The sequence below is a fragment of the Felis catus genome, chromosome D1 (assembly GCF_018350175.1).
Source record: "Felis catus isolate Fca126 chromosome D1, F.catus_Fca126_mat1.0, whole genome shotgun sequence".
Classification (NCBI taxonomy): Eukaryota; Metazoa; Chordata; class Mammalia; order Carnivora; family Felidae; genus Felis; species Felis catus.
The window spans coordinates 107,682,685-107,705,829 of NC_058377.1; the positions used below are offsets into that span (position 1 = coordinate 107,682,685).

General features: G+C 57.3%; 1 protein-coding gene across 9 annotated transcripts in view; it reads right to left on the minus strand.

Moving 5' to 3' along the window:
• NRXN2 (neurexin 2) overlaps positions 1-23,145 on the minus strand; it is a 100,358-nt gene that overhangs the window by 65,530 nt on the left and 11,683 nt on the right. For 3 of the 9 annotated variants that reach the window (XM_045039509.1, XM_045039506.1, XM_023240002.1), the window contains exons 2-6: positions 20,910-20,927; positions 14,064-14,093; positions 11,658-11,729; positions 7,012-7,313; positions 898-921 (exon numbers count right to left, since the gene is read on the minus strand). In XM_045039509.1, the coding sequence (XP_044895444.1) occupies positions 898-921; positions 7,012-7,313; positions 11,658-11,729; positions 14,064-14,093; positions 20,910-20,927 (446 nt within the window). Of the gene's footprint in view, positions 1-876; positions 922-7,011; positions 7,314-11,657; positions 11,730-14,063; positions 14,094-20,909; positions 20,928-23,145 lie in introns of all 9 variants that reach the window. The other 6 variants (XM_045039505.1, XM_023240001.1, XM_023240000.1 and 3 more) reach the window with 4 other exon arrangements.

Here is a 23,145-nt window from a genome sequence, read left to right on the forward strand (position 1 = left end):
GGAGGGGAAGGAAGACAGTGTGAAACACAGTGTTAGTCAGAGCGGCAGAGTGGTGGGGGAGACTGAACGCTATCCCTCATGGGGGGAAAGACCATTCATGCCATGCAGATGTGGGGGGGGGGCAGACGGAACCACGAACCCTCAAGGCTGAGGAGTGAGGGAGGGGATGTCACCTCTTCCCTGGCAGCCAGCACGGGACAGCCCCCAATCTGGTACAAACTGCCGATCTGAAAGCGCTCGGGACTGGTCCCAGGCCGCTCTGCATCTCACGAGGCCATCCCCCCTCTGGGGGACTTGCCCAGCTGGCTGCCCCCGGAGGTCTCACTCCCAGCCCCCTCTCCCAACTCGAGGGGCCTGTCCGGGAGCTGACAGTGAGCAGAGAGCGTAGCATGTCATGGGATGGTGTTTTCCATGGATTTTCAGGAGACCAAGAAAGAAACTAAACCAAAGAGAAAAAACGAGGGAGCGGGGTTGGGGGTGGGGGGTGGGGAAAGGAACAAAATAAAGCAATAGAAATAAGCAGCCTGGCATCGGGGCTGGTCTAACCAGAGCCGATGAACATGGGGCCTGCCCCCAGGTCTCTCTCTGGCCAGGAATCTGAATTCGGGAGTCAGGGTTATGGGGTTGGGACAGGCCAAATTCCTCGATTTCCATTTGCCTTTTGGATTTGAGTTTGGACCAAAAAAGAAAGAAACGGGGAAAAAGGAAAACTAGAAGAGAGAGAAGCAAAATCTAAAGACTGTCCAGGACGCCAAAAACAATCGGAAGAGCAAAATAACCAAAACCAAAGGGGGAAAGGAAACAAAAGAGGGAGAATCGAACAGCTAAAAAAACCCACGGCAAACCAAACGGTAAGACAATTAGAGTGATATCTACCAGATAATGCAGTTTGTTTACCATAGCGTGTCCAATTCCTGCGTGCTTCACCGGAGATATGGGGGAGGGGGTGGGAGGGGCCAAAAAAAAAAAAAAAAAACAACAAAGACAACAACGAAAGAACAGAACGGAAAGAAAAGAAAAATAAAATGACCAACTGTGAAACTCAAGGAAGGAGGAAAAATATATAGCCATATATATTTGGTTGGTTGTTCAGACCCTCCCACCTTAGGCTTAGCGGCAGTATTTTTGCTTAAAGAAAATTAAATTATAATGGGAGGGAGAAATAAAACACACACAAAAATTAAAGCCCTTCTTCTCCCAATCGCCCCCCCCCTCCAACCCCTCCTCTGGATTCCTCTGCCCCCCCAACCCCTCCCGGAAGAGCCGGCTGCAGAGAAGGGGAACAGTTAAAGACCTTGGTTAGTAGAGAAGAAAACAACAAAAGAACTGGACCAGGAAAGCAAAGACTTAAAGATGGCCGACATTCCGCAATGAGACAGAAAGGTTAGTTTGGTTTTTCACTCATACCTCACCCCACCTGTCCCTGCCCATCCCTTGGTCCCCTGGGTTATAAGCGTGTTAGTAACACACACAGAGTCGGCAACGGGGTTTTCCAACAGAGGGTGAGAGAGGGAAGGCAGGGGGTTAAGAAGCAGACCCAATTATGCAGTATTAGTAAGTCCTTTCAGCTGAAATGTTAGGGAATTGAAGGGAAGGTTGGGGGCGGGGGGGGGGGGGACAAGGGGTGTGAGAAAGGGATGGGCTATTGACTCGGGTAATGGACAATGGGTTGTTGGCTAACTGGTCAACCAGATGGCTTTCCAGAGAACTGGCCAACTGGCTGACCAGTGAGCGTGTTGAGTTAATGGGTTAACTGGTGGGTGATGGGCCAGCTGTCAGGCTGGGAGAAGAGTGGCCGGTGCCCTAGAGAATCATCACAGGACTGGCTAGAATGAGAGGTCATTTCATTTGGAGGCAAAGGGAAGAGGTTCCCAAGGAGCAAGGGAAGGGATACAGGTGTGTGCTTTCTGTGGGCATGTAGGACAGGCAAACTGATTCAGGGAGTCATGGAGGGGAGGGGGCAGCTCCTCTTTTATTGGTTCTCTTCCGTGAGAAAAGAAGAGAGATAAGGGTCACCACCAGAAGAGGGAAAAGGAAACCTTGCCCTCCATGGGCTGGCACTGGGCTCACTTTCACGGCATACCTAATCCCAAACCCTCCTCCCTCTCCTCCCGCTCTCCCACTCATGGCTGACCCGTCCTTCCTGCCTAATTTGATTGTTCAGAGCCCATATTTCCCCCAAAGTCCCCCATGCTCTTCAAACACCCCACCCCCGTTCTCTGATGCTCCTCTGGGCAATCATCCCTCCTAGAATCAAGTACCCCCCACCACCACGCCTGCAAGTCCCTGGAATTGGTTAACGTTTTCCCAGCAGCCCAGCCTCCTCCCAGGCACACCCCATAGACCCCTGAGACTCTCCTCCCCACAGCCAGCACTGAAAATCCATAACCCCCACACACCACACCAGAAAAAGGGACACAGAGGCCCACCTACCTCTAAAACCCCTTACTCCTCCCTAAGCCGTAAGCTGGCCTCTTCTATCCCAGCCTCTAGAGTCCCCACCCCCATGTGGCTCTTCTCAAGGCCAAAGGCAAGGGCAACAGTCACCTTCAAAATCAACCCTGGTCTTTGCGGAGGCAATGTCCGTGGGACTTGAGGCAGCTGCACCGAGAGTGTTGGAGATGATGGGACACCATTGTGTGATGTCCATTAAATACTAAACTGCACCCCTGAGAGTATGATTTCGAGAAGTCTTCTATGGACAGATCCATTAGTGACAGCATTGTTATAACCAGTGGGCACAGGACTAACCCAGAAAGACAAGAAATAAGGGCCTCGTATAATGAAAACAAAAAACCAGAATTCAATATTTAGTAGCCAGAAGAAGGGTTAAATGACCAATACCAATTAGTAGCAATGCAGAAGCAGTTTCCCTAAGAGGGAGGCAAGAGTCTCAGGTCAGGTGCAGTGACGGGTGCAAGAGGCTAACCCATAATACGAGAGTTAGCACAGCCGGGTAGTCGGACTGTCGTGAAGTGAAGAAGCCAACTAGTCAGGACAAGGACCGATTGGTTCCAGGGCAGCTAAACCAACTGCATCCAAGACAAGAGTTTTCTGATGTCACCGACTAGTCCAACAACGCAGGGGGAAAAGGTGGGGGTGTGGGGGGAGGGGTTGGGGGTACAATTCTAACTACTACTACTACTCGTTTTGAATGAAGACTGGTTGTGGAGACTCAAATAAGGGGGAAAAAAAGAAGAGTTTTCAACTTTCTGGGACAACTTTAATATTTAACAAGCAGAACAGCAAATTAAGAAACGGGACTGAGAGGGAAGAGACGTGCGTTCAAAGCCCGGAACTTCCACTAACGTCGAGACTATCCTGGCTTCCTCTGAAAAGCAGCAAGGTTGGAGTTGGCTGAGACGGGGCCGGGTGCAGAGCCCAGACCAAGGCGATCGTGGCCAAATTAACTAGAGTGGAGTTTGCGCTGGAAACCATTCCTGGTGGCCTGTGACATAGCACAAGCCCGTGCCTTCCCAGATGCCAGGACCTGGAATACGGAGGCTTCAGACTAGCAGATGAACGATAAAGGCTGTTCCCCACTCACAGAATCAGAGGGCTCTTGAGAGTCCAGGAGCGTAAGAATGACAGTGCGTGAGGAAGGAAGGAAGCATCAAGTCATTAAGTCACAGAGGGCAGAGGGCAGCCATAATATCCAGTGGTAATCTACCCCCCTTCTCCACCCTGAACTCTGCCCGTCGCTCCAGCCCCTCAAGAAAGCCAAGACCAGGATTATACACTCAAATCGCAAAAATCCGGATGAAGGCCATCTTCGTGGAGCTTGGGCAGGAGAAGCTCGGACAGAGAAGAGGCGCTCGCTCTGCTCAGGGCTCGAGGGGGCCCATTTTTCAGAGAGACGAGCAGAACACTCAGACGGTCTCAAGAGTTGGGAACATCCAAGAAGGGCAGATCCACAAGACAAATCACATAGTAGAGCCGCCTTTGTATTTCACACCAATTACAGCGGCCTCTCCTTGGGAGGCAGAGATGGGCGCGGCTGCAAAGTCAGACAGACTTTCCAATTCTACCGCTTCCTAACTGGATAACGTTGGGCAAGTTCTGTAACCTGCTGAGTCTCGACTTGCTCACTGATAAGAATGGGAATATGGGTGGGGGGGGGGGTGGCGCCTGGGTGGCTCAGGTCATGATCCGGCAGTTTGCGAGTTCGAGCCCCGCGTCGGGCTCTGGGCTGACCGCTCAGAGCCTGGAGCCTGTTTCAGATTCTGTGTCTTCCTCTCTCTCTGCCCCTCCCCCACTCATGCTCTGTCTCTGTCTCAAAAATAAATAAACATGGGGGCGCCTGCGTGGCTCAGTCAGTTAAGCGACTGACTTCAGCTCGGGTCATGATCTCTCAGTTCGTGAGTTCCAGCCCCACGTCAGGCTCCGTGCTGACAGCTTGGAGCCTGGAGCCTGTTTCACATTCTGTGTCTCCCTCTCTCTCTGCCCCTCCCCGCTCATGCTCTGTCTCTCAAAAATGAATAAACATTAAAAAAAATTTTTTTTTAAAAAGAGAGAGAGAAGAAATGAATGCAATATGGAGCACACGGAAGGAATACGATCCTTCTAACCCTATCAAGGGCTAGAACGCAGGGTCTCCTAAGGGGGCACGAGGGGGCACGCCGTCCTGGGTTAGGAACCACTGCTCTAGAGACAACAGGACCCAGTAAATTATTCTTAGAAGCCCTGAAAAACAGGCAGGGGCTCCAAGGGCCTGGTGAGAAAGTACTCAGCCGCAGGCTAGACCTTGAGTGAGGATGATGAATCCAGACCACAGCCCCGAGGCTGACCTTCCCCGTGATGGTCACAAGGGCCGAAACAGAATGGCACCTCGCGTTTATGGGTGTGGACTGGAGTCCAACAAATCCCTCCAGAAACCCTTCCTCAAGAGTGCTCTCAATCAAAGCCTTTAAGTGGACACCCTCTTTGGCCCTGAAGGCCTGTGTTCAGGTCACCATGACCAGGCTCTGCTCTGACTCATCGTACAAGAGGCCAGAAGGAAGTGGTTCCCAGCAGTTCCCAGCTTGAGCCCTCAACTCTGGGAGCCCCACAAGGAGGACACCACGGGTCGCTGTCCACGCTCGGTGCTGCCGAGGCCAGGCTTCATCCCCTCTGGGTGGCTTTCCTGCCTGCCGGAGCCGCAGACCTTCCCCTCCTCTTGGTGTTCCGCAAGGTCCTAGAATTTTTCAGGACCCTGCTGCTCAACGGGCGCGCGCACGAGCTTTGCTCTGCTAACTTTTAACAGACTCATCCTGACTCCTCGAGAGCAGAGCTGGGAGAGAAGAGACTGTCTTTTCTCCCCCTCTTTTCCCCGCTGGTTTGTCAGTAGTGACAGCACCCGTCCAGCGGAGGGAAAACCAGCAAGGGGCACAGAAGCAACCCCCCCCCCCACCGCCCTCTCCCGCAAGTATGACAGGTGGGCACGACGCACTCGGGTTTGCTCAGATAACAGTGACAACACAGGACAGCCCTCCGACGGGATCGGAGAACGATGTGACAAGAAGAGAGAGAGACACTGCACCGAGGAGGGTCCCCCCCGCACCCGGGCAGGGGGGGCACGGAGAATAGGCACGTGGAGAGGAGCCCACGACAGGTGGCAGCAGGCAGGGTTAGTCCCAGAGTCCTCCCGGCAGGGGGGAAGGCACTAAATGAGGAGGATTCCCCATTAGATCATCACCCACTGGGGGTGGAGAACAGGTAGGAAGTGTGACAGCAGCCAGGATCCCGACTCCCATCAAGGAGACTTTCGGTGGGGGGGAAGGGGAAGGGGAGGAAGAGGAGGAGGAGGAGGAAGAGGAGGACAGCGAGGACCAAGACAAGGAGAGAGAGCGGAGAGTCAGACGCCACACAGCCAGATCGAGGCAGTAGAGGGAAGGAGAAGGCCTAACCCGGCAGCAGCCGTGCCTCCGGGGACAGAGACGTTCCACGTTGCTGGTGACACTCGGCCTGCTGGCAATGCAGCTGGAAGACGCTTCCCTGCCACGGGCTGTGAGACAAAGGGGTGAACCCGAGAGAAACGGACCGGCGGGAGGCTGGCCCCCTGGGCCCTGCCTGAGCCAACAGAGAAAGGAGCCAGGAGGTAGAGACAGGTACCACCCGGATACACAGGGACCCCTCAACAAGGGTCTGGCTTGGGCTCTGCTCGAGGCAGGAGCTTGTCAGGGCTGGAAACAAGCTGGGCCGGGGCGGGGACGGGGGGGGTGGGTCACTGCCAAGGCCAGAGACATGGCCTCACCTGCTCTAGCCTCCCTGGGCCTTAGAAATGGTGGAGAGGCCACTACTCAGAGGACAGAACTGAGGCCCTCGCCAAGCGGCCAGTCTGGGAGCGGGGGCTGAGGAGACACCGCAGAGAAGAGTCTCGTCCCTCCTGCAAGAGGCTGACCCGAGAGTCCCGTCTGGGCTCCTGCAAGGGGCCTGGGAGCCACTGGCAAGATAGCCACGGATTGCTGGGGCAGCCAGGGAGGGAGAGGAGAAAGGGGCGTGCTGCCCAGAGTGAGGTGGGGCTGAGCCGTGTGCTCCCTCACACCTGCTGCACCTCTACCTCGCCACCACACCCCTGCCTCTGCCTCTGCCCTGGAAAGGTCCCGCCTGAGGGCAAGCCACACCCTGTCCCTACACTACCCCAGGCTTTCATCTGCGCCTTGCTGCCCTAGAGTCAGGATACCCACAGCTACTCGGCCAATCCGAAAGGCCCTCTTGCCAGGTCACCTGACTTCTCAGCCCCCAGCCCTTGAAACCCTAGCCACCCCACCGGTGTGAGCCAGACCCTTCCCCTTCCCTCAGGTTCCTGCCCCACGGCAGCTCTGCGGCGTCCCCTGAACTTGGCTTCCTGGTGCCTGCATCCTGCCCGCTGCCCCCCGCACTCCCAGGCCCTCACAGCCCGAGCCTTGAACTTCTCCAGAACCACGCCTGGCTGCCGGGCCCCCGACGACCCCGTGCCAGGCTGCCTTCTGTCCCCACCCCCGTTGGGCCCCAGACACAGCCGGCCCCCGGCCTTCTTCTTGCTCCCCCTACCTGGCGCAGGTTTCGGGTGACCCGGACGTCGTGCCAGGCGTTGTCGTTGAACTTGCCGTTGACAGGTTCCACAAGGGCCTCGAAGGCTCCTGAGCCCAGGTTGATGACCAGCCAGACGGCCCCGGACTTGAGGGACAGGTTGACATAGTCGGCCGACTTGCCCGTGTGCAACATCAGCCCGTTGCGCTGCAGGGTGCGGAAGGCCAGCGTGATCTCATCCGTGCTGCTCTGGATGGGGTTGTGGGACAGGTCGTAGCAGAAGAACTCGTTTCCTTTGAAGGTCGCCACAAACTCCTCCTTGCCTGGACGCCGTGGCGTGGGGAAACGGGAGAGGCTGAGTGGGGTGGGGCGCGCCAGACCTCCCCCTGCCCCTCCGGCAGCCCTGGCGCGGGCGTCAGGCCCTCTTCCCCCCACCCCTTCGCAGCCTGCCCACCCTCCTCTCTGCACCCAGCCGTCTTTCCTGTCAGAAAGCAACTTCCCCGTGTCCATTTCCAAAGCGGGAGGCTGCTAAACGGCTCTCACGCTGACAGCTGACAATTCAGCTGCCACGGGGCAGGCAAAGCAGACGTTCTCGCTGTCTCCTCCCTGGCCCACTCTCCGTCCCCTCCGTGGTTTTCACAAAGGGATGTGGAAGAGAAAAGAGGGCCCGGCTTCCCCCTGGAGCGCCTCCCCTGTTGAGGGGGGGGGGGGTGGGCACCGAGGGTCTCCTGAGTGCAGCCCACCTCCCACTCCTGCCTCCTGTCTGGTGAAGGTCATTCTCAGTGCCCCCGGGACAGTCGCAGGCCTCACGTGGGGGATGGGGCCGGCAGGCCTGTTGGGCAACAGGGAGCAGAAAAGGAGGACGGGGCAGCGGTGGGGTGGGGTAAGGCATTGGGAGGACACACGGGAAGGGGATGCACGTGACAGCGATGTGCACCGGGCAGCAGTGGGCCACCGGGTGTGGCCGGTTCCGACGGCCATCGTGCCAGTTATCTTCCCCAGCCCCGTGTTCTAGTCCGGCCTGAGAGGGCGGCGCAGACAGGCCCGAGGCGGGAGCCTCCGACGTCCCAGGGGGCAGGGGTGGGAGCCCTGAGCGCCAGCAGGTGGCTAGGGTGTGTGCACGCGTGCATGCGTGTGTGCGTCCGCGTGTGCCCATCAGCACCCCACGCGGGGCTCCCTCCGCGGGCACTTGGCAAGCAGAAGCAACGTGCCCGAAAGGGCCTTAGGGATTTGTAGCGTTTGGTAAGTGGGTGACGAGTGACAGGACAGCAACAGCCTGTGGAGGACGGCCGGGGTCGTGGCCCGACACCTTCACCAGCTAGAGCGCACAAAGCGGGACGAGAAGGGGACACGGGCCGAGGACCTGGACCACAACAGCGACTCACTTGTCCCCAACAGACAGCGGCACGGTGATGGCTCGTCCCGCGCACCGCACAGCGTGGGTGCGCGTGAGGACTGCCCGCACAAAGTCTCTGTGGAGGGCGGGGGCTCTCAGTACAGGCCCCCAGGCCCAGGAAGGAGCAGGGTGCAAGGCCGGGGCGCACGCACAGCCCTCAGAAGACACCTGCCCTCCCGTGAGCCAGGCCACGGTGGCAAGCGCCACGTGTGGAGGCCGCGGCTCCCCGGGTGCACTCTCTGCGGATGCCCTTCCCCAGCACACAGCAGCCTCGCTTCTCTCCCTCCGGGCAGACCGCCCGGAGGCTGTCCTCACTGCCTCCGGACGCCAAGGCACCAGCTGCTGCCCCAGAGCCTGGCACCGCGCTCGCCGCAGCTGGCAAGGCCCGGTTTCCTGAGGCCACGGGGCAGCGAGGCTGGTGGGGGCACGGGCAGAACCCCGCTCGGCCTACCTTCGGGCTCCAGCAAGAAGGGCCAGGAAGCAAAAGGGAATCAAGCAGAGACAGCAAGGGCCAGTGAGGAAGAAGGGCGATGCAGAGGGAGGCCACGGAGAGGGGGAAGGATGGGGAGCCGGCTCGGAGCACCGAGGGAGCAAGAGGTGGTGGAGAGGAGAAGTCTGGTTAAAGACAAGGAGCAAGCCTGGAGGGGACAGGAAGGAAGAGGGCCAGCAAGGAAAGGGGGACAGGGACCTCTAGGGAACGGAAGCCAAGGCTTTCTCGGGGCCTGGCCGTTTCCATAGCAACTAGGCCTGCTGCCCAGGCACCGGCAGAGCCAGGGGGCCGGAGGACCAGAGAAAGGAACATGTTTGACCTTGGCTTTGCCACACGTCCTAGTCCCTCCCAGAAGCCAGGCCTCCTCTCCCATTCCCTCACCTTTGCGGCAAAGGAACAAACGATCATTCAAAGGAGAGCCAAACGGAAAGAAAGAATAGAACAATCACGTGAAGAAGTGATTGGGACAGAACAAAAGAGACCAGAGAGGAGGGCCAGGGGCTGGACCACAGCTGCCAAGGCGAAATGAAGAAACGAGGCCATCCCTTGATTCCTCTGGGCTCTGCCTCGGATCTCCTAGGAGAGGAGGCGAAGCCAGTCGCGGAGCCGCAGTCTACGCGTTCTCCAATTCCCGTTGCCGTCAGAGACCCGGACGGGCCCAGAGACAGAAAGAGGCTTGGAGCAGCCAGAGACAGAGGGAAAGAATTTGAGGAGAGGGATAGACAAGAGCGAAGGTGAACAGGACAGCCCAAAGATGGCGGGAGGGACAGAGACAGACCCTGAAGGGGGAGGAGGGCAGCAGGACTTCAAGGGATCGCTGGAGGGGGGGTGGGGGACACTCGAGGTAAGGATTGGGGGACTGCCCTGCCCCCGGGCGCTCAGAGGAGCCAGACCCAAAGCACCAGGGGGCGCTCTCCCCCACCATCCCACGCACACCACCCAGGGAACTACAACTCCCGGCAGCACTAGAGAAACAATCGCAGCTCCCCATACCCTCCACCGCCCCCCCTTGCACAGGAAAGGGGGGGGGGTCAGGGCTGATACTTGTTCACCTCCCATGGTCAGGGACTACGGAGCCCAAGTGCCCCCAGCCAAGCTGAATGTGGCCAGAAACCAGTTGTTGTGGTCCTGGACTTCTAAGAGCCATGAGGACCAGAGCAGCTGCCTCATTTCCAGGCCCAGCTCGGAGCCCTCCTCTGGGAAGGTCTCCAGCCCCCTTCTGCCCCTCCCTACTCTCCAGCACTACAGCTGTCTGTTCTGCCCATTTGGCACTTACTGCCTAGTAACATCTTGTACTGCTCCCTTGAGAGGAAGTGTGATGTGAGAAAAAAGGCCTGGGCACTAATGCTGCCTCTTCCACCAGCTTGGTGACCTTGACCAAAAGGCAGATCTCTAAGCCGCAGCTCTCTCCTCTGGACAAAGGAGCTAACCACCGACCTACCTCGCGGGCTGCTGTGGCATCTAGAAAGAGAACAGATGGAATGAAGCTTCATAAACTATAAACTATTCGACTAACAAATGACTCCTGCACTGGTGTGTAACTTTCTGTGTGTGTGTGTGCGTGTGTGTGTGTGTGTGTGTGTGTGTGTGTGTGCGCGCGCATGCGCGCGCGCGCGCGCTGCCTCTTACTCTCGAGACCAATGAATAAGTTAACTCCTCTGGACGATGTCTGCACGTTTCCTACACCTTGCATGTACCACACTTTCTTGTAGCCATTCGTTGGAATGTCAGTGAGCCCCTTGAGAACAGAGACCATTCACCCATCGAAAATAAATTTGCCGAGCACATGCCTACGCATGTGCCGGGAGCGGTGTGGAAGCACCGGGGAGGGTGTCCAAATGAAAACACCCAATCGCTGTCCCCAGGGAGCTCAGTCGGCTGGGAGAGGCAGACACGTGAAGTGACAGTTAGGAGGCAGGGTGGCGAGCGATAAAACGGATGTGTGGACAAAGGGGACACCGAGCGGTGTCTGGGTTTGCTTGGGGAGTTCAGGGGAGACTTCCAGTGTGGATGGCCTGGCTGCTTTGTCAAGAGTCGGCTGAAAGAGATACCAGATAGTTGGGGAAGAAAGCAGGGATGGCAGAAATCCAGGCCGACAGAACAGCACGTACTATAGAAGGCAGGCGGGATTCGATAGCCCCAGTGCTTGGCACCCACGGGAGCCCCTTGACAGCTGCTAACTGCCCATAAACTACTTAGGAAAGACACTCTAAGAAAGGCAGGCTCGGGGCAGAAACAGGAGCTTAAAACCCGTAGCCCTGACACAGGCTAAAAGGCCCCGTGCTGGTTTCAGGGGGTTGGCGAGCATCCGTTTCTGCATCTGTAAACCAAGGGCAACAAGCCCTTCCGCAGAAGGTTGTGAAGGCTCACTTAGGTGACCCGTGCATAAGATGAATGCCACATCTCCTAACCAGAATCCCCCTGGGCGGGCACCTAGCAGGCTTCCAGAACTTGAGGGTTCAACGGGGGGTTTACCCTGCCTCCCCGTCGTTCTATCAGACAAACAGGTACTTTCTAGGGACGGGCCTGAACAACTGCCACAAAAAGACATCTCTTTGTCCTCGAAAAAGGTCATTAGGACGGCCGGGATTTGGGGAAAAAGTGAAGGTTTGTGGTCCTTTACACCAGAGAGGCAGGCCCAGCAGTCTTCGTGGACCTCAGACGCGGTACAAAGGGACACGCTTCTGTTGACTCAGCTGCCCCCCCCCCACCCCAACGCCAGGAAGTGCAGTTCTGCAAGGGGCGAGGGCTGGGCTCTCTGGGGACCGTAGGGTCACTGACCTTTCGTTGGCTGGTGCACATCGCCGGCTCCTCCTCTCCCGGCCCCCCCCTCGGAGAACAGTAAGGACCCTACTGGAGAAGCAGAATTGGGGAGTCAGGCATGGGGGGGGCTACCCAGCCAGTCCCACCCCAGCCTCGAGGTGATGGAGGGCCCTCTCCGGGGCCGAGGTCCTGCTTGGAGGTACCGGTGGGGCAGGGGTGCTGCTCTGGGGACTCACTTGCTTCAGGGCCTCTAGGGAAGGAGCCAGATGACAAACCGAATCAGCCCCACAGAACCCTGAGACCCACAGCCACCAAGGTCTGCCCTTTGCCCAGGGGTAGAAAGACCACGGGGAGGGAAGAGTGTCCATTGTCGGTTCCGGTTCAGGAGCTCCTTCGTCCCAAGAACGTGCAAACAGGCCAGCCCTCAGGACTGTGCAGGCCCCGGCCTCCACCTCCAGCCTCTCCCTGCCTCTCCCTGCCTCTCCTCCCCACTCCACATCTTTGCTCATCGCACTTCCCCTGCAGAGACTGAGCTGCGGCTCTTCAACTCCTGCAAAAGCCTGACACGGGCTCCCCTCCACCAGAACCTTCTGGATTCACACGCCGGAGACCTCTTGTGTCCTCTGCCCATCCTCAAGGCTAACCTGGCTTTTGGTCTACACCTGGCTCTCTTACTCGTGAGTGCTCTTAATGTCACCTCTGTCCCCTTCTTTGCCGACCAGGTCATGGGCCTTCCCAGGGGCAGGGCCACCATTTCTGTTTGCTTTTTGTCCCTTGAAATCGTGTCTCCAGCAGGGCTATGCACACCGAAAGGGGTTCTGCCTGGCTGGACTCATCACATGCATGGGGAAGGCCTTTCTCAGGGATGGCTTCCCACCTCCCCCCATGGGCTCATCAACCCCTGGGCCTCCTCTCCAAAGGCCCCTGCGGGCACACGTCACCGCATCTGGGTTCCAGGCTGGCTCGCGCTCTCCACCCACCCCTGCCAGTGACTAGTGCACTCAGCGTCTGGCTCCCAGGTGCCCACACCTATTGCCAGACCCCACAGAATGCCTTCTGGAGGGGAACTCAAGAATGGAGTTGAAAAGTCCGTGTCTGAGCCCCCATTCCACCTCAACCCCAAATCCCCAGAACTAAAAGCTAGAATAACACCTGAGCCGTGGGCCCTTCAGGGGCGGGGGCGGGGTTCTGGACGCTCCAGGTCTTTCTCTATGACAAAGGTGAGCCACAGCCAGCACCCCCAGAGCCAGGCCTTGAGAGGCGAGAAGGATGTGAGCAAACCGACCAGGTCCTGACCACCCCCTTGGGATGTCTTCGTTCTCCACAGTTGTTGCCAGAACTTCACATCCCTGTAAGAATCTCAGGCTCCTACCTTCCCAGACTTTAAATCCAACCCCAATTCCAGATCCGAGTCTCTCCCTATGGCCCAGTCTTCATCCTGCAGGCCTCTCCCACCTGCAGGCTACAGACCCCATATGGAAGATGAGGCCTCACAGAGCTCTGCCCTCGGGATGGGGAGCGGTGCAAAAGGGTCTAGAATTCCTGAGCCCAAGAATCAATGACGAGGACACCCGGGAGGGGTCAGCACTGGGAGGACGGCAGTCAGGACCCCCGGGCTGTCAGGTTTGCTTAACAAAGCTTTTTGCTTTTTAAAGATGCTTTTTAAAGATGGGAGGGATTTGGTTGAAGGGAGGCTAAAAATAAAGAAGGCAGCCCCAATGGCACCACCACCTAAAGGCCACATAATCACTAATAAGTCACCTCATCTCTCTGGGCCTGAACGTCCTCATCTGTCAAACAGAGTCAAGAGATGTGGGTGAGGGTGGACGGTGGGACAGCTGTGGGAGAGGGGACACCCTGCCCCTCCATTTCCCCTGCCTCTTCCCTCCTCACTGCCACCGTGGAGAGAGGGGACATCCCCGCAGCAGCAGGGCGAGGCCAGGGAGGCTGCCTACGATTGGCTTTCTCCGGCCCATGCTTTTTCTCTTTTATTTGGGTCCGCAGAAAAGACAGAATGACCAGAATGAGTGGAAGGAAATAAAACACCACCATGAGAAGGAAAAAAGAAGATACGCCACCAGGAAAACGCAAAAAGGTGAGGCGACTTGAGACAACGGCAGGAGTTGAAACATCTCTTGATGTCAGAAACCAAGGCGCGATGAGGGTGGATGGAGCGCATCAGGGAAGGTGGGGGGGAGGGGAGAGCACAGACGGGGGGTGGGGCCGGCCCCTCCCCCCGCCCCCACCCCAGCACCCGGGGGAACATAACATAAAGACGTGACAGAGGAAGCAGGTAGGAAAGGCAGGAAGGAGGCAGGACAGGTGGAGGCCGGGGAAGGAGAACAGGGGGAGGAACAGAAAATCCAGGCGCAGGTTGGGGGCAATCCAATCCAATCCAATCCAAACCAGAACTTCAAACCATACCTTCGCTGTTTAACGTCAGGTGAGCCGGACCTTGGAAAGGGGAAGGAGAGAAAGAAAGAAAGGAAAAAAAAAAAAAAAGAAGAAGAAGAAGAAGAAGAAGAAAGAAAGAAGAGGGGAAAGAAACAAAGAAAACACAAGTCATCAAAATCAGCCAGAGAGAGAGGAGAAAAAAGCTTTTGCTGCCACAATTTAAAAACCCTTTTTAACTTGTGACAGACATCGGGGGAAAGCCCTCAGCCGGGAAGCTGAGGAGAGGGGCCCGATGCCGGAAACAGAGGGTGGAGGGCACGAGGGGCGGGGGGAGAGAGAGAGACAGAGAGAGAGAGAGAGAGAAGGGGGCACCAGAGAGGGTGATGGGGTACAGGCAGAACCGGAGGGGGTGGGGGGGTCCAGGCAGGGAGTCACTGCAAGGGGGGGGAGAGGAGATTTGGTTTCTTTTTTTTCTTCTTGCCGGAAAAAAAAAAAAGGAAAAGGAGGAGAAGCAAGAGGCTGGGAGGGTTGCTTTTTCCTTTTTCTTTTTTTCTTTTTTTTTTTTCTTCCGGGAGGCGGAGAGAAAAAAAAACAGTCAACGAGAAAAAACGATTCGGATGGAGGAGAAAAGAAAACACGACACAAAAATCAAAGCCACCTGGAGAGAGAGAGAGTGTCCTGTTAGCGTGGGATTAAGTGGGCAAGGAGGACCTCCAACCCCACCCCCGCCCCCTGCCCTTACCCCTGTGAGCCTGGCAGAGAAGGTGGGCTGGGGTGTGTGGAGCCTGGGCCTAGGAGGAATCTCCCCCCAAAGGGGCTTTGGAAAGGCATCTGTCCAGGTCCAGAACTCCCAGCTGCCCCCCCCCAAAAAATCTCCATATGGATTGCTGTGTTCCCAGATTCTACGAGGAAAGCGGGGCTCGGCTGGGGAGGACAGAGTTGGAGCAGAAGCAGATAGGAGAAAGGGAGACGTTGAAGTAAAGATGGGGAGCTCAGATCCTTCCATAAGGAGGACCGGGAGACTAGGGCCAGCGCTCTGGGACAGCAAGAACCAAAGAGGCCAGCCGAGGCCCACGGGCAGGAGGTCCAGCTCTCTGAGAGGTCAAGTTGACTCTACGGACCCCCTTTCTCCGGCCCGGGCCCCTCTGAGATGAGCCAAAAGCTGAATTTTGAAAATGGAAAACAGAAGCCCTATATTCAAGACCGAGGGCAAGACGGGCTGGGGTTTTTTTCCAGGGTTACCTCGTAAGGCCCTTTGAAAAAGCCTGGTCTAGCCCTGATCTGGGCCTTCCTAAACCTCAGGGGGAAAGACTCTGGCCCATTGGACCAGCACCCTAGGCCCCAGAGAACACCGGCCACGGAAAGTCCTGTGCCAGCGAGGGTGGAAGCACCAGGTCCCACAGCAAAGCTGAGGAACCCCCCTCCCCCCCACCCTGCATCCCAGGTATCTAGCCAGAAGGGTGGGGGAGGAACAGCCCTTGAAAACCATCCCAGTGCTGTGCAACGGTGGCCCTAGGGACAAAAGGCCAGGCCAGGGTGGTATGATCGAGGTAGAGAACTCCAGGTTCCTCTGAGATGAAGCTGAGCCCAGGATGTCTCTGCTCCAAGAGGAAAGGCAGCCAGGAGGTTGGGAAGGGGGTGGCCAGTGGTCAAAGGCCTGGCCCCTGCAGAAGACGTGGGCAGAGGCTCACAGTGCCCCCTTCTCCTCTCTTGGGGGAAAGGCCGGGGTCCCTCTGCACCTCTGCGGCTAGGCCAGTTGGGGGAGGGGCCGCAGCTGCGGAAGGGAAGGACCAAGCATTTGGACTCAGTCGTACTCCTTGCTCTGAATGCCCCCCTCCCCCGCCACAAACTTTCCCCAAGATCTACCCGCGTCTACCCCTAAATCCAGGAGCGACACCCAGAGCCTTAAACCTTCAGCCAGCTCTTCCTGGCAGAAATAACCTTGCCTGCAGGCTCCCATCCTTGGAAATCGAGGCGCGGGAGCTGGGTGCCCTATGACTGGCCCTCTGTCCCCCGCGGGCCTGTGCTACTGCTCATAGGGGGCAGGGAGGGGGTGGGGAGGGAGCCACATCTCTCCCCTGGCAGACCCTTCCACTGCCCAGCTCCTAGGCAGCCTCATTAGCATGCAGCACTCTCCCTCTGTCACCACGGCAACCAGCTGCTCAGCTCCCTCAGGCGTGACAGCACCAGCCATGTTGGTGAAGGGGAGGCCGGTTCCCTGCCCGGGCTCCCCACGGCTCAGCCCAGCCCGGCCTGAGGGTGCTCTCCCTGACGCCTACTGCCACTCCCTTGGACCCCCCCCCTCGGTCCCCCAGGCCTGAAATCCCTGCTCCTTCCTCCTGCCCAGCCCGCCTGGGTAAGCCCCTCCCCACATCCACCTGTGGCGTCAGCCCCTCCTCCCACCCCTGGAGAGAGGCTGGCAGTGACGGATGGCATTACCAAGGGTCCTTTCCTAGGGCACTTTATCTGGCTGCTTCTGCGTCCTCTCTCCCCGCTACAGGAGGCTGGGGAGAAAGGAGGAGGGGCAGCCAGGCTCCCCAAAAGGAGCTGCTGTCAGGGGCTGGGGAGCAGCCCCAGCCCTGTGACTGGGTTCCTAGGAGAAAGCTACGCCTGAGGCACAGCGCTGGGGGTCGGGAAAAGAGGGTGAAGCCACGGGGGACCCCAAGATCTGAACTGCAACATCCAGAGCACTGTGCCACAGAAAGGGGTCCCAGCCCCGCCCCCCGAAGCCACACCTCCCCACTCAGTCTCCTCCTTACTCTCCTACCAGAAGCCCAAGAGGACCAGCAGGAAGAGGGTTACAGGGGACAAGATCGAGAGACACACAAGCAGACACGTCACAGAGAGACACACAGATGCACCACACCTCCAGGTGTACACACCCGCGTGCACGCGTGCGTGTGGTCACGTGCTGTGCACCTCCAAACCAGCAGGCCACCATGCTGCTCCCAAGATACGGCTCAGCGGTGTCCAAAGGGTCTCGTTCCCCACCCGTCCCCGAAACCCAGCTTCCCTTCTTGTCCCTGTTGGTCTTGCGTGCTTGGAAGAGAACCATTCCCTTTTCTGTCCCCTCCTGGCTCCGTCACCTCTCCCCAGCAGCCCTCCTGCTTTCTTCCATGGCCTGGTTGTTTTCCCCTCCCCAGTTCTCTCCTTTCTGCCCCTCCTTCCGCTTCCGCTTCCTCTTCCTGCCTCTACTTACCTCCTCCTTCCTCCCATCTCTCTGCCCCCTTCTTCCTCCCCACAAGCCTCTCCCTTCAGGCTCGCCCCCCGCCTCCCCTTCCTCCCTCCGTCTCTCCCTTTGTTCCAGAGGAGACATGACATCAAGAGCAAGTAAAAGTCACATCAGCACTAAATCTTATCTCCAGCCCTCAGAAGGCTGCGTCCACCCAGACACACAGACTCTCTCTGTCTCACGCACAGAGGTAAACACTGACACAGAGATGCGGACGCAGATGCAGACTCTCCTACAGAGGCACACAGAGACGTGGGCCACGATGACACAGGCGCGCACACCTCCACACACACTCGGGCCCATGTGCCCAAGCACGTATGCACAGACGTGCACGGGGGCATGCGGGCACAACAGAGCAGGAGAGTCCTATGAGCACGTGTGCGCACACACACTCTCTCTCACACGCACGTGCACACACACTTGCACACGCACACACATGCACTCTCTCATACATGCACCTGCACACATACACACTCCCTCACACAATGCACACCTGTACACACATTCTCGCCCATGCACCTGCACACACACTCACACATGCACGTGCACAGATACACTCTCACACATGCACCTACACACACACACACGTGGCACACATACGCACCTGCACACACATACACATGCACACACTCTCACACACATGACACACACTCTCATACATGCACTTGCACACATACACACTCCCTCGCACATGTGCACACATGTACGTACATTCTCACACACGCACCTGCGCATACTCATACAAGCACATACAGATACACTCACACGCACCTGCGCACACACGTGATGCACACTCTCGCACACGCACACCCACATACTACACTCACACACGTGGCACACACACACATGCACCTGCACACACACACTCTCACACATGTGACACACTCTCACACGTGTACACACATACACTCACATGTGCACACATGTACGCACATTCTCACATGCACCTGCACACACATGTGCACAGATACACTCTCTCACACGCACTCGCACACACATACACACGCGACACACATGTGCACACATGCATGCATGCACTCTCACACATGGCACATACACACCCACACACGCACCTACACACATACACCCACGACACATGCACACACACACCTGCACACACACTCTCACACGTGCACGTGCACACACATTCACATGTGCACACATGTACACATTCTCACACATGTGCACAGATACACTCTCACATGCACCTGCACACACGTGCACACACGCACGCACTCTCATACATGGCACACACACGCTCACACGTGACACACACATGCATCTGCACGCACACACATACACACTCACATATGACACACTCACACACGCACGTGCACACACATACACACACGACACACACGTGCACACACACATGCATGCATTCTCACACATGGCACATACACACACACGCACCTACACACAGACACACGCACACACGCACCTGCACACACACTCTCACACGTGCACACACACTCACATGTGCACACATGTACACATTCTCACACACATGTGCACAGATACACTCTCACATGCACCTGCACGCACACACGTAACACACGTGCACACATGCACGCATACACTCTCATACATGGCACATACACGCTCACACGTGACACACACATGCATCTGCACGCACACACATACACACTCACATATGACACACTCACACACGCACGTGCACACATACACACTCTCATACATTCACCTGTACACATACACTCCCTCATACATGTGCACACATGTACACACATTCTCATACACACCTGCACACATGCATGTGCACAGATACACTCTCACGCGCACCTACACACATACACATGTGACACACACATGCACACACATATGCATACACTTGCACACATGTGGCACACATACACACTCTCACACACGCACCTGCACACACACTCTCACGCATGTGACACATATACACACACTCTCACACACCTGCACACACATATTCACACATGTGACACACATACACATTCACACATGCACCTGCACACATACACACACTCTCACACACGCATGTGCACACACATTCATACATGCACCTATATACATTCACACTCCCTCACGCACATGACACATATACACACACTCTCACGCATCTGCACACAGATACACTCTCACACACATGACACATATACACACTCTCACACACACACCTGCACACACATACACATACATTCTCTCATACATATGAGACGTATACACTCTCACACATGTATACACACATGTTCACACACATCCACACTCACATAATGCACACAGATACACTCTCACTCACATGTGCATGCAGATACACACACACTGTCTCTCACACGTGCACTCTCTCTCTCTCTCTCTCTCTCTCTCTCACACACACACACACACACACACACACACACACACACAGATGGGTGCCTGCCCACCGGGACCAGGGAAACTGAAGACTTCCAAGGAGAAGAGGCATCTATCAGTAAGAGACAAGCCGAACCGCGGACCCCACAAGGAAAAATGGGTTCCAGCCCACACTCAAGCCCAAAGCACTTCCTTTCTTTCTTGCCCAGGACTCCTGCATCCTGGGTGCTCCCCCTGCTCCTCCCACACCACAGCCCAGGCCCAGGGAGCTCTCAGCCTAGAGCTGCTGCATCCCTCCCACCTGCCACTTGCTTCTTGCTTCTCCAGGAAACGCGCATGGGACACCTTGCCCCCTGCCCTCTCTACGGTGGCCATGTGGGCGCCCCCGCGTCCCTGCCCCCCATCCCACGTGATCTTCCCCTCTTGCTGATCTAGTCCACCCCCGAGGTGGGAAAGGGCCAGGGAAAACCACAGCAAGAGGGGAGGGTTCAGAGAATGACAGGAGCCCAGAGAGAGCCTGGGGACCGGCAGAGCCAAAGAAAGAGGTCCAGGGACAGAGCCCTAGTGAAAAAGAAAAGTAAATATAGAAACCAGAAAGAGAGAGAGAGAGAGAGAGAGAGAGAGAGAGAGAGAGAAGGCAAAACAAAAGACAGGGAAAGAATGGACAGAGGGACTCGGAAGAGAGGCACACTCCGGCCCTTGCCCTTGCCCTTGCCCTCGGCCTGGGCTGAAGGAAGAAGCAGACCGCCCCTACCTACCGGCCCCGTGGGGCAGGGGCCAGGGGCCTGCCCCAGTGTCAGTCAGGGCAGAGAAGCTGCCACCCACCTACACCTGCTGCCCCGGGGACCCGGGCCCCCGCCCCTGCCTGCATTCTTCAGAGCCCAGAGCAGACCGTACGTGAGCACCGCCCCCCACCCCGGCCCCCCGGCTGCATGGCTCTCTTAAGCCTTCTCAGCGGGGCTGGGCAAAAGGGTGCCCCCTCACTCACTTCTCACTCCTCCAGTCCCCTCCCCTCACCCTCACTCCAGTCTCCTCCCTAAGAAGAATCGCCAGTGGCAGCCTGGCCCCGAAGACTGGGAGTGGAAGGGCCTGCCCCCTGCCCGGCAGTTCTCCCCAGCAAAGCAATAAAGAGGGAACAGGCAAGGGGCGGGGCTGAGGGAGCCGAGAGGACACCCAGACATCCTTCCCCAAGGGGCCCCAACCATGGGCAGGAGAGGGAGCCCGCAGGTGGCCAACGACACACCCTGGCACAAGCCCGCACGGGGATCGATCCGCCACCCCAGTGACCAGAAAGCATCACTCACCTTCCATGGGGTGCTCCTCTGTAAGCCAGCGAGGGTCAGGAAAGGGTGAGGCAGAGAGAGAGAGAGAAAAAGGGAAGGCTAGTTAGTGAGGGTGCCGAGGACGGGGTCTCAAGGGGAGGGATGAGTTCAAGGTCCCGGTGCCCTGCCGTCCCTCCCCGAGGCCCTGACACAAGTCACCCACGCCGGAAGGCTCTGCTAGGGACAACATAGAGACAGAGCTGTTCCCTGAGTCAGTGCCTCACACACAGGGTCACACGGTCCAGGAGGACCCACGTCTCATGGTGCATTTCAGGAAACTGAGGCCCGGGGCAGGGAAATGAGCGCTCAAGGTCACATGGAGAATCAGAGGCAGAACCAGGCGCAGCAGTCAGGCAGTCTTGACTCTCCCAGGCACAGCTCCTCCCCTGCCTTCCACTGTGGCTCAGAGACAGATGGGGACACGCTCACACTCAGTGACACACTGACACACATAGGTACTTAGCGATCCAGAGACGCATATAATCTCTCACGCAACTCACCCTCGAGGCCTTTGCACACCCAGACCCAACCACCACCCCGCCACCCACCCGGGGGGGAACAGTCACCCACACGCAGTCACAAAACACAGTTCGGCCTCCAAGGGCTGTGTGACTCCAGTCACTTAACCTCCCTAGCTGCTACCGGTCCCTCTTCCGTAAACACGACAGACATGGACCACATCGTTTCTGCGGCCCCTGTGGCTCGGGTTCTGTGATTCTAGGAAAAACAGCTGGGTGAAGTGAAGTGCCCCCCGGGGCTGGATGGGCCACTTCAGGGGTGGGACGGGGTCCCATTGCAGCGGGCCCATCCCCAAGTTACGTCACAGCCTTTGGGTAGCCAGCCCTCACCTCATTAGGGGTCCGCCTGGGCCTGGCCCTGAAGTGCACCAAATGGGTCAAGAGAGGGTAGAAGGGGGAGAGAGGAGAGGCAGTTCCTTCAATTAGGCTGCAACTCCTCAAGTAGGCGGGGCTCTGACCTGCTCTGTGGGGGGCTGTGCCCCACCCCCAGCCCCCGTCTCCAGACATTTCTCAGGGACCACCTGCTGAAGCCGCAGGCGGGAAGCGAATCTGCACAACCTACGAACATACAGACCCAGGGGCGCCTGGGGGGCTCAGTCGGTTGAGCTCCGACTTCGGCTCACGATCTCGCGGTTCGTGAGTTCGAGCCCCGCGTCGGGCTCTGTGCTGACAGCTCAGAGCCCGGAGCCTGCTTGGGATTCTGTGTCTCCCTCTCTCTCTGCCCCTCCCCCGCTCACAGTCTGTCTCTCCCTTTTAAAAATAAACATTTTTGCGGGCTGGGCGGGGGGGCGCCTGGGTGGCTCAGCAGGTTAAGCGTCCGACTTCGGCTCAGGTCATGATCTCCCGGTTCCTGAGTTCGAGCCCCGCGTCGGGCTCTGTGCTGACAGCTCGGAGCCTGGAGCCTGCTTCGGATTCTGCATCTCCCCCTCTCTCTGTCCCTCCCCTGCTCATGCCCTGTCTCTCAACAATAAATAAACACTAAAAAATAATAATAATAAAATAAACATTTTTTAATGAAAAAAATACAGACCCAGCAGGGAAACACACACATGCACACATGCATGTAGGCCCCAAGACACGCACGCAAACACACCAACAGCCGTTCGGTGCACACCCACGCCCGCGTGCGCACACGGTCTCCTCCCTCCGGCATCATTTTGTGTTATTTGCTCATTCGTTCTTAGGGGGTTAGCCATACTCCAGAAGCACACACACACTGTCGATTATCAGACCTTCTACCCCCTCCATAATATACACACACAGGCTGAACGCAGAATCAATACCCACACGGTGATCTAATACCTAATATTAGATGCGTGCACCACCACTGCACCCCACACTCCTCCGCTGGCTAAAGACTCATGCCCGGTGATGAGCACAGCTCTCTCTTTTTCTGTCTGTCGCCCCACCTCTCTCCATCTGCTAAACCCCCCCACACACATACGCCTTTACGTATCTACGTGGGTCACAGACACAGACCTTCTTTTTTACCTGCCAGCGGCATCCCCCAATGGCTGTGTATACCACGATTTTCTTACATAAACTGCAACACATCGCATTTATGGCAGGGGGTGATGCTGGGCTAGAGAGGGGCCCCCGGGAGAGCCCCTGGATCCCCTTGGAACCCGTGGGTTAAGGCCCTGGTCACTCAGTGCCAGTGTCTCCCCGGCACCCGTACAAACAAGGAGGCCCGGTGATTT